General features: G+C 33.1%; 1 protein-coding gene across 1 annotated transcript in view; it reads right to left on the bottom strand.

Annotated features, from left to right (window-relative positions):
* Positions 1–3,096: 3,096 nt before the first annotated feature.
* Positions 3,097–12,205, bottom strand: part of LOC113497162 (zinc finger and SCAN domain-containing protein 21-like) — an 80,007-nt gene continuing 70,898 nt past the window's right edge. The window contains exons 6-7 of the mRNA XM_026876568.1: positions 4,203–4,368; positions 3,097–3,967 (exon numbers count right to left, since the gene is read on the bottom strand). Coding sequence (XP_026732369.1) covers positions 3,930–3,967; positions 4,203–4,368 — 204 coding nt within the window. The 3' untranslated portion in view covers positions 3,097–3,929. The remainder of the gene's footprint in view (positions 3,968–4,202; positions 4,369–12,205) is intronic.

The raw sequence follows: 12,205 nt of genomic DNA on the forward strand, positions 1-12,205 counted from the left end.
GTTTTTGTTAAGAGAAAATAGTTACATACCTATCTTTATGTCCTTGTTAAGCGATTAATATGGTAATATTAGCCAAAAATGTAAAACTATTTTTTATTTAAAAGACATTTTGGGTTTCTCTTGCGATCGAACAATTTTATGCTAAAATATCATTTATTGAATGTTAATAATCTATCATAAGATTATTACTAGCATCGTTTGAAACGGTTTTTAATTGACGAATATTACCAAAAGCACTGTTTTATTTAGCATACCTTATTTCAACTATTTTCCTAAAACACACGCTCACGTATAAGTAAACATCACGTTCTACAAAACTATTAAAAGTAGTGATACCTGATGATAGATTTGAAGCTGTAAAAATTAAAACATTTTATTTATCTTCAGACTCATCTCTCAGAGTTTAGCATATACGATATCGCAGTTTATTGACAACCGAATAAGAATTAGAACAACTCAACTATTAAACACCCTCTATCACTTACAAAAACATCGGTGCTCAAGTCAATAGCATTTATCATAGTCATTACCGAATCGTTAAAAATAAATCAATACGTTTAATTTATTAGTGCTAACGTTAGTGAAAGTTAATGTTATGTTAGCCACTATTTACTGGAGTCTGGTTATGTAAACCTCGTTTATTACCTTCCAATTTATATAATTAATTGACCGTCGCTACCTGTGCAAATTAGATTGGGTATGTTAGATTTGTCACACATTAAGATAAGTGTAAGAAATACCTACTTAAATATTTATGTTGTTTGTTTATAATGTACATTTTTTCTGGTAAATGAATATTTGTGTATAATACCAGCATACAGCTGTCCCACTGCTGGGCACACCTCTTCCCATGCAAAGAAGGTTTGGGGATTGATCAACACGAAAGGATTAGTGATTTCAAATTCCATCGCATTAATTGGAATTTTGGTTTCCTCACAATGTAGTGCTTCATTATTTCTCAGTGAAGTCTAAGAATAATTTAGAGGGCATTAATATATCAATCTGAAAAAATAACATCGGTACTTGCCTGCGTTGGGATCGAACCTGCACTTCGCATGCTCTTTGTATGAAAAAATACAAACACACCTGGTTTAATTGTTTATTTCACTACGATGTTTCTGTAATCACCTTTTGTCTTCTTCACGGAACCAAATCCAAATGCTTATTATAATAGTGCTATATTTATCTTCAAAGAATTATGCAAAAAATTGACACAACCGATTTTTAAGATGTAAATTCTAAATCAGCTTGCGACGTTATGACTTAAACAGTTCAAGATAAATTTAAGCTCTCACTAAGAATATCGTAAACACTTTGTTAAACTTACAAGATGTGAAAACAATATTTAATTTGCCAGTATTTTTCTGTCATTATTCCATGACCAACACGATTTTAAAATTAACAGACATCTTTAAATACATTCGCATCAGACATAAATCTTAGCGATTTGTATGCCAATTAAAAAGTCAAGTTATGGTTGATATCCACAACAAATCGCTACAATGCTTCGTGAAATAATAAAGAAGAATTAATATGAGTGAGATGGTCAACTAATCAAATCCTTAAGGTATCACTAAAAATCAAATCTATTACTTCTGCTTATCTCTTACTCAACATACTATTCCGATCTACTTTTAAACTAAGATTTGGAAACTTGCAATATTGCACACAAAACTACTCATTTTTCATGTAATGTAAGTAACAGTGCATACTCGATGATGAGATATGTTGTCAGAAACTTTGATACTTAATTGTTTTAATATAAAAGCTGAGACTGTGACAACTTCCACACAGAAATTTATACAAAAAAAAATTTTTGCCGAACCATGGATCCACTTGGCTCCACTTGGGTTATGACTTCATCTTTTCTGCGTTCGTTTTGCAGTGATAGCATATTTTAAAGTGTAGCTTCTACATCTATAACAAGGTAACTTATAGTATCCCGCAAGTCAAGTGCAGTGCGCATTTCGCATTCAGCATTTGGTTTCCAGACAATGACTCACAAGTAAAGCAAAACAAAAATAAAATCAGCCGTAATAATAAAATCTAACAATAAATAACGTTCAACATTGAATTTCCTCACCCAATGAAATGTGGCTATAGCTTTTATCGAGTGCACGGTTCATGTACCGTCCCACAGGGCACGGGCACTCCACGGCAGCAACAATTAAGTCTTAATACAGTCCACTGAAGTTGTTTTATGCAAATCAGTTGAGGGCTTGCGTGTACAACGCCTACTCGCTCCGAGAAACTTCTAAATATAAAGTAGATAGTCTTAAATTGCGATTAGTTTTGCCGGTTCCACGCTGGTTTGACATGGGGGTTGTTGTGTATGGTATAAAACGAACTGAGGAAGTAATGATGTAGTGATGATGTTATTAAGTCGTATTTTATGAGTTATGCTTTATTGGATGCTGTTTAGCTTTGACACTGGCCTTTTTGCTTTTAATGCAGATAAATCATATTAAGTCCTTTTTATCAGTGAATATTTATTCGATGAAGAATTTGATTTGTGTTACTTATTATCTTCTTTTGAAACATTACATTTGCACGTTGCTTAATCATAGTTTTGTAATAGCACATTCTATTACACTACTCCTCATCAAAGAGTAAATGGGAAAGTATAAATTAAGAGACTCCAAAGGCTCGGGCTCTCCAACCTTTTTAATGCTGCCATATTAAGATGTCCAAGCTTGTATGAGCCTTTTTGGTAATTTTTGCAAATGGCAGATCAAAATGTATGCAGGTGACAACTCAGTCATTTGACTTATCAAAATATGTATTTTCTTGTGGAATGTTCATCTTCACAAAAAGTAAATAAGCCTTGGATCGTTTCATTCAGGCTTTTAAAGCAGTGAAAGTTTATCAGGATATGGTTTGTCTGTCTTTACTCATAAGGTTGAAATTACTTCGGAATGTCGGTTTTCAGATCTTAAAGTGGTCATAGTATACTTTGCAGCCTATTAAATGCTGTAACTTTCATATTATTTAGATAAAAGTGTAAATAAAATACAGATTATTTTATAGTAATTAATTTATTGAAATACTTATCTTAATATATAAATATTATTCATAATTTAATAATTCGTTGCGAATACCTACCCTTAAAAATATATGTACAAAAAAATGGACGGAAATATAAAATCACAATACACGTACTCAATGTAAGTATATTATAAATCCTTATGTATTTACATCATATATTTAAATCTACATAAACTTATGTAGGTGTGAAGCGATTTAATTGACTACTGTGTAGGCAAGAAGGTGCATTTTTGCATAACGCGATTAGAATTGGGAAATAAAGGTCAGCTGACATAGCAGCGTACCAAATTCTTATTCGATATTTGATTATTTCTTCTCGATTCTTTAATCGATTTTTTGTTTTCATACCTCACTGGTGACAATATAATATCCTAATGATAATAATTGTTTTCGTACTTATTTACTCAGTACATGTCCTGATATTTATCTATCAAGAATACTTAAAATATAAATTAAATTAATCAATAAATACATAATTTTGAATGTAAACTATTGTTTACATGGCAATAACATGTTTTATGTACAAAACTTACATACTAAATGAAAATATTTAATGTAATAATTTTGCTTATTGATTTTTTAACTTAATCCACCCCGAAATTCAAAGTCCATATAAACCAAGTAAAATAAAATTATATAAATAAAAAAATCTAAGTATAGAAATACCCCAAAATGTATTTTCTTGTCAACCCCACATTATTTACTATTTTCAAGTAAGCAAATCATAAATACCACTTAACAGTAAATTAACACTTATACTAATTAATCTAATATCACACTTTTTATATTTTGTAAGATATATAAAAGTAAGTCTTATGTGTACACTTATAAGGTACACAATACCTTTTAATTTTTAATGTATACTTAGATGTAATATTAGTTTTTCAAGTGGCATCCCTCGCGCTGTTTCTTTGATGTTTAGCTGTAACAAAAAATACTAAGGTTAATTAAGTGTCAAAAATGTACTTATTATTGCTAACCAATAAAATTATTAGTACTATGCGCTGTCTATGAGCTCTACCAGGAAATTCGCTGTAACGAGAAATCCTTTCACCAAAACTTGTAGAGCAATAAGATCAATAATTAAGAAGAGTCGTAAAATCTTATAGAACAACTTCTAACGTTTTGAATTAAAATTTGCTCTAGAGACAACTTACCAGTATGCAGAAACAGATGATTCTTCAGATTGGTGTGCTTGGAGAACCCTCGAGAGCATATGTGGCACTTGTACGGCCAGGAGCCGCTGTGCACGTACATATGGGACTTGAGGTCTCCGGGCGTCGGGAACGACTTCGAACAGAGACTGCACTTGTGGGGTTTCTCCTGTAGAAGAAGAGGATGGATTAACATTGATTTTAAGATAAGGATATAAGTTTTTTTGGGATTTTGGATGATATATGATTAAAAAAGGAGACGGCAAATGAATCGCTGATGATTCAATACCAAGTGGCTTTCGTCTTAGACGTCAAGTGCATTTTTTAACGCTATATAAGTATAGTTGTAACACAAGGTGAGTTAAAATAGAGAGTATAACATTCTTTCGCAATAGATGCAGACAAAGAAATAAAAATAAACAATACGAAACTTAATGAACTGAATTCCAAATCAGCTAATTAAAATTTCATACGTTGCAAATTTATCTATTCTGTAAGTAGTCCTGTTCAAGCTAAGCGCATGCATCCATCAATTCTGCCATCATAACATGAATGTAACTTGGAACGTCTTCTTAGAATGACTTGTAGCAACATGTGTCTTAGGACGGGCTACGTCCCTCACATGTCCAGCCAAGCCATTAGATAAAACGCAAGTCATGGGTGATCTCAGAGAGGATACCAGAAATGTCAAGTAAAATTCCCATCAATATTCTTGAAACTACAGGAAGTGACGTTAATACAGGTAGGAGTCATCTATACTAATATATAAAGCTGAAGAGTTTGTTTGTTTGTTTGAACGCGCTAATCTCAGGAACTACTGATCCAAATTGAAATATTATTTTTGTGTTGAATAGACCATTCATCGAGGAAAGTTTTAGGCTATAAACCATCACGCTCTAAAAGGAGCGAAGATACAAAGGAAAATGTGAAAAAAATAGGGCAGGTATAAATCATAACTTATATTTTCTACCCACGGGGACGAAGTCGCGGGCAACAGCTAGTAATTCATAAAGGACTAGTGAAGTTACAACTGATACAGCAAGGAGATGATATCAATATGAAGAACCCAAAAATAGAATACATTAATAAATTGCCGCCTTAATGAACTCGTCCAATCACTTTTTCCCTTCAATCATTACAACAATTCCATAACTGTTTACAACCAATTCTGACTCATAAGCTTCACAATATCGATCCGAAAAAAAAGAAAACCAATACATTTAGACAATGCAACGGCTAATAACACTCATCAAGACCAATAATCAAAGTCATGACATCGCACATCGTGCGCAAATGAATTTATAATGAAGGATGGATGGTCAAACCTGCTGCTCAGCGAATGTGGTTCAATAAATCTTGATATTTGGTTGATCAAGTTCGAAGCCGGCTACTTTATTTAATGTATCAAAAATGTTGCGCATATACAAACGTTTATGACTTGCGTTGGCTGTTTAAGTAGAGCATGATTTGGTACTTTGCATATTTCTACTATTAGAAATGACGTTATATGTAGTAATTCATTTATCAACGGTTTTTAAATACTTTTCAGTCACTTATAATGTTACTTACCATACCGGTCAATATTTTTCTTAGGCAGGTGATATTATAAAATATCATTGATACAACAATGCAAAAAAAATGTCACAACCGCTACTAAGAATAGACTGACTGACTAATCTCCAACGCTATATTCCGTGCTATAAAACCTAATCTTTTTTTCTGAACTGGTAATGAGCCCGTCGCTAACCGCGACAGCATTAGTCGCGAGTGTGCGCGCACCCTAATACGCGTTACGAAGCAGTCATTACGTTACATTAGGCGTGGCTGTAACGCGCACGAGCGAAGCGATTGTCGCCACATGATGGTTTATAAAAACCTCTTTTTATTTTTCTTTAAGGACATTGTAAGGATAAAAAGATAGAACATACATTACCGTAGTTCATCTGTTTTTTGTGGAATCTAAATTACATTTTTCTGGCTTGATATCGAAGGAATTTTAGTTCACGTCTTGATTACTGTTCTTTTTTAATTTCAATGTGGATTACGCGCTGCAGCCTCTGCATTTTTTTTATGATTAAAAACTCTATCGTACTTTAAACCACGGTATATTTTGATCTTTCAATGCGAGGTATATTGGTAGACCAAGTTATAAATATATAAAAAAAAATGTTTAGCAGTCAATTACGACTAAACTGGTAAAATATAGAACCAAAACACAAGTGAAGGTAGCCCAACTACACGACTATTGTCCTACTGCCTTACTGAGTTAAAGGTACATCTCAAAAGCAATAAAACCTTTAATCTTCACCGCAGCAAAAGAACGTGAACGAGTCTTGCTACTGATGACCCGTAAACAGTGAGTGTGGAGAATAAAATGAATACCATATCGTCATTCTAAGCTACCCATTCACTAAACGACCATTTGTTTTTTTTATGACGTACGGCCAAAATAATTTGTGGTCACCAAAACATTCAATTTAAACGCTCAAAATTATTTTAGTCGTATATTTGTGGACAGCCTTAATTTTTTGGTTCGAACATTTCTGTTTCGGTAAATTGAAATTTGTGGCGTTTTTGAAAAAGTAGTTTTCGAAAAAGAAAGAATACAGTACCTACTTAAATCATTGCAGACATTTGTTTAATTTCAAATTCACTTTGGGTATTTACGCAAAATCGGCCAAACCTGGTCTACTATGAGTTACATAAAATTCGTGTAAAGATTATAAATTATGTTTAAAAAAGATCATTAACAAATAAATTATAGAATTTAGAATTAAATTTAAAGTGAAAGTTCGAAAGATTTATATAAGTTTAATCTACAAGTAATCTGCTGTTTAAGGCAACGTATGTAAGATAGCAATAAATTAGTGTTTGAAAGAACATCTCGACTTCAAATGTTTTATTACTTTATAATTAGGTATGTAGTATTTTGTAAAATATAAATTATATCGAATCGATCGTGACTAGAGTGCTATCTCGATAGCAGACTTTAACGTATGCAATAACGTTTTATTTTATCTAGCCCACTGTTTCCCAGAACTGGGAAAGGCCTCCCTGAAATCCTTCCAAGATTCTCTATCCAGCCCATCTAAAACACATAACATATAACTTAGCTTAAAGTTTATAGCATCTTATCTCTTTCTGTTTCTTAGGAGTGCTTTAAACTTAGATCTCCAAATAAACTTCATTTTTCCAATAATCAAAACCATCAAATCAAGCACAAAAACTTTAATATTCTCTCCAAAACAATATATCAAAACATTTTAATTAAGTCTAAAATAATTTCCTGTACAGCAATCTCAAAAAACTTAATAAAGATACATCCTAGAAGCGTTTCCATTAAAATTTTACTCGCTAATTCACACCAATCTACGAACCCTATAATTTTGATTACTCGACCAAGTTAAAAAGTCTTTTCGTAATGGATTAACTTATGATGGGCATAGCCATCTCAAAGTGGGCGGGTTATGCAGTAGCTTAATCAGGGGGGCAAAAAATGAGTATCGATTTAATACCGACCCTTCTCGCTACCGAATATTGCAACTTATAAATCAATAAACAAAGAGCCATTAGTTGTCTGACAATTTCCTTTGGATAAATCACGTTGTTGGCAAAAAACGGACTGCCTCATCTGTACGCAGATAATGAAGGAGCGGGGATTATTTATGACGAACGATATTGTTTCGATAGTAAACTCTGTCGACTATAAAAGGTATATTATGTTTTGAAAGAATTTCCTATTAAATGGTTGAATTGGAGTAGCGAGGAGTTCTGTTCAAAATAGAGTTATTGACAATATGTCAATTTTTTGTTATGATTGGATTGATAAGACTTCTGTATACAGCGCAGATTTTTCACGTATAATATTGTCCCTGAGAAGTTAGTCGTTAGTCGAAACAATGAATTTTGTGTGAGTGATGAAATTATCTCACACTTTGTTTGATTATCAACTTTCCCTGAAAATCATTGTTATTTATATCTAATTGTTTATAAATTACATACTGGAAAGTTGTTAGTATTTTATTTTTTATTATCTAATGCGGTTATTTTTCAAATATATTTGAACTATAAAAATACATAAAGAATTAATTATGATTAATTATCATCACAATAACACGCCTCATTTATAACTGTGATCCCTCATCCCTCATACCCTAACAATTTTAAATAACATCGTTTCAATATCGTAAAATTCTCGGTGGCAGAATCGCACAATCGATCAAGCAGTCTGTACGGGTTATATCTCGTGGGTACAGTGACGTATGGCCGATCGATACGCCCGCGCTGCGTTATGGAAATCGAATGCAAATGCGATGTGCTTCGGTTAATTTAGCTAAATAAATTGATGCGAAATAACCCAAGGGAAGGTATTTCAGTATTGCTCTCGTTAACGTTTATTCTCGGTACTCAGGATGCGCGTGGGTAAGCAAAAAACGTGCAATGTTACGCCGGTTATCTATGAATGGAAAAAGAAAAATCTTGACATGGCTGGATGGCAAAAAACCTTTGTATGAAGTGAACGGCACACTTCAAAATGGATGTTATGCATATTTGTACAAAAAAGCAAGGACGAGTCCATTCTTGGGAAAGGAATGAAGTTCAATTCTTGCATACATACTGAAAATATTGAAAATATCGAAAAGGCAGATATTCATTATCCTCTTGTCAAAGAACTAAGGGCAAGCATTTGATGGTGGCCATTATATTAAACCCCGTTATTAATCCAAGGCGTCCGATCTAACCAGATCATATCACATTTGTTAGAAACCCGATTCGTGAAATAAATCGACATGACACCCCACTTTCTACAATACCTAGTGAACCGATTAAGAAACTCGAAAGCAGAGCATTACCCTAATTAAATTTACACAAAGATAAACCAGTTCTAAAAATGAACCTTCAAAGTTATTATCTCAGTACTATCACTAAATTACTCATAAATATTAATATATTCAATAGGGAACTAATTAATAACCACATAGCCAATTATCTAGAGCTTCGGTTAATCAATATTGTGGTGTCGGCCAATCCGTTGTCAAGACAAGAAGCTAACTAATTGGTACATACTATGTTTTATAGGGATCTGTTATTATGATCCCTTATTCGTGATTCGAAACGGGTTCACTTAGTTTATTGCTGGCGTTTTGGAGTTCCTCGTGTCAATGATTGAGTCAGTAAGTTTCTGCACTTCGAGAAAATTAACTGACGGTCTCAATAGTAAAGATAGAAGAAGAAATTCCCACATGTCATTTTTAAAACGATATGTTCGGGTAAATCTATTAAATGTTCATAGGGTTTGTTCTCGTAATCCCTCAGCGACTGCGAAGACAAATAAAATTGCCTGATATCCAAAAAAATGAAATTAATAAAAAAAACACTATCTACTCTTATTTCTTTTAAACGACTGGATAACATCTTTTGCTCCACTTAAAACCGTATCAACCCAACAGGTGCATTGCGGAACCCTTTGCAGGGTTTATTCGTTAAAGTTCCACTTCTAAATAGCAGGCGTCCATTAATTTAATATAGGCTATTAATTGACAATGTATGCGTATTTATTGGCTGCGTCGCTGTGATGTGCGATGTTGCTATTCGTTCACAATTGTGTCGTTGCGTGTCCATAACTTGATGTAATAAGCTTTGCACCGCCTGCAACGTCTCGTACTTTATTAGCGTTTATTTATTTGTGATCGTTTACTGTTAGATTGAGTACAAAGGTGGTGCTGCAAGCTGTTTTTGTGTGTGTGGAGTCTATGTTTGTGGTTTCTTGAATTGCTTTTGTGCCAACCTTGTTACTAACTGTGTAATGATCTAGTAAAGTTTTAAAGTCTCTTGGATCTTTCTTGTCTGGTAATGGTAATTAGTGTTCGATATCATTTACTGAATAATTTTATTACCCTCAATTGTTTCGATTTTTGGTTTTGGTAGTTGTCAGTTTAGTTTTTAACGTATTGATTAGGGTCTTGGTCCAGGGTGAGGATGAATCATTATCAAATGATTAAAGACACACTTAAATAGTAAAAGGCAAAGTGCAAGAAATTATAAGTGGAAATTACAATTCACTTTAACATTCAATGAACATAATATGACAATAATTGCAATAATAAACAAAGTGGTCAGAGTATGGGAACCTGAAGGCAGCAGTGTGAATCCTTCCTAACCGGGCTATTTCATTAAGTCACCTCCGTGGAATAATTTAATCAGTACAGTCCACAGCAAAAGAACGATAAAGAATGATTGATAGTGCAGACGCTACACAGATGCAATCTGCCGCTGTGCCGGTCCTGTGTTATTTTTCTTTTTAAACATGAACGTTTAATCTCGGGAATGAATGGACTTGTTTATGTACATGTATGGAAGATGGGGTAAGCAGAAATGGAGGTGAGGGGAAACTAGTTTTGATCGATCTGCGGCAAAGTTTAAAGCGTATTTTGACAGGGTTTATGGATGTTTTCATGTAATCTTCAAACGAAACTTTATGAATAAAATATATTTGATTTAATGCATATTTATTTGTTCTTAAAATATTGCGCTGGAAATTTTAATTCAGAATAGTCTATGAGTAATCTATTATATGAGCACGATCTGAACGGTTGCTGATTCAGCTTGGATAAATTTAAAGCCAAGTTAGTTTTAATATTAACTAAATAATTAAATCCTGCGTTTCTAAAAGCAATTTATTTGGTGGCAAAAAAGTTAGAATTGACACAATTGTGGTCTCTGTCAGGCTAAACAAATTCAATAAGAAGACAACTACAACTAGATTCTATGTGAATCTGAAGAAAAGTTGATTTTTACGACCCAAGTTTAAAATCGTCAGATTTTTATTAAATTTCAATTCCAGAGACTAATGCCCACAAAATTTGATACTAAGCAGATATGACTGGGTCTTAATAAATTAATATCGTACGTACTCCATAATTACGACATCAAAATAAAAAGACATCAACGCACGTAGGCGGTAGATAAGGGCAGATCCCAAATTGTCGCAAACTAAAATAAACCTTGTATCATAGGGATAAAGTTGAAGTTAAATTGGGGAATGTTTTAATAAATCGTTTTAGGCACATCAAGTGACAGTCTGAAAGGTATTAACAGGTTTTTGAATATTCATTTTGAAGTTGTCGCGTTATCTGGCGCCGTGTCATATAATTAGGTACTAGCTGTAGGTATGTACCTACCAATGTTATTTTTATTCTTTATTACAGAAATATTGTGCTTCAATAGCTTGTAAAGCTTTAATCAAAGAGAAAAGTTGTTTTTCGCATATTTAGTCAAAATTCAATCGATATTTTTCACTTAAAACAATTGTCATCAATAAATTTGCTAGAAACTTCATTGCTTCTATTACAAGAAGATTATGCGTTGTAAGTTATTATCGACTTTAATGTTTGTTTTATAGCGACAGATTAAAAATAATTACAATCTACTGACAAGAAATGGCGCCTATTACTAAGCAACACATACCTGATAAATACCTAAAGAAGACGATTTGACCTCGATCATCCAATAATTTACACTTATCACCAGCAATTAAAAACTAAGTATATAAATAATGTCCATGTACCGTGACAAGACCTTATAACAATAGACCATAATCACAAAATGACATTACAAGGAAACTATACGCCATAATTGACACATGGACATTTGCAAAAGGTTTTTTACATGCAACAAGCATTGAAGCGGAAAATATTAACTGCACGCGTTTCTTTACACTATAAAAAACCTATAAAATCCAAGATGGCGCGTGCGTCTGTGGTTGATTAAAATGAATTATGATTGTTTTGTTACAACATTGGGTCATTATTTGTAAATCAAGTGTACTGTAAGACAATTGTCACGCAATGTTCGTACACTGCCGTTCAGAAAAAATGTACCCGGATTGTGTTGGTGTAATTATAATGTAAATGAAATGAGCTACTGATGATTGTGGTGAAATCAGTACAAACATCTGTTATGATTTGTGTTCTGTTTTTTTGTTCCCAATTTACAGACGATTATGG

The sequence above is a fragment of the Trichoplusia ni genome, chromosome 9 (genome assembly GCF_003590095.1).
Source record: "Trichoplusia ni isolate ovarian cell line Hi5 chromosome 9, tn1, whole genome shotgun sequence".
NCBI classification, from domain to species: Eukaryota; Metazoa; Arthropoda; class Insecta; order Lepidoptera; family Noctuidae; genus Trichoplusia; species Trichoplusia ni.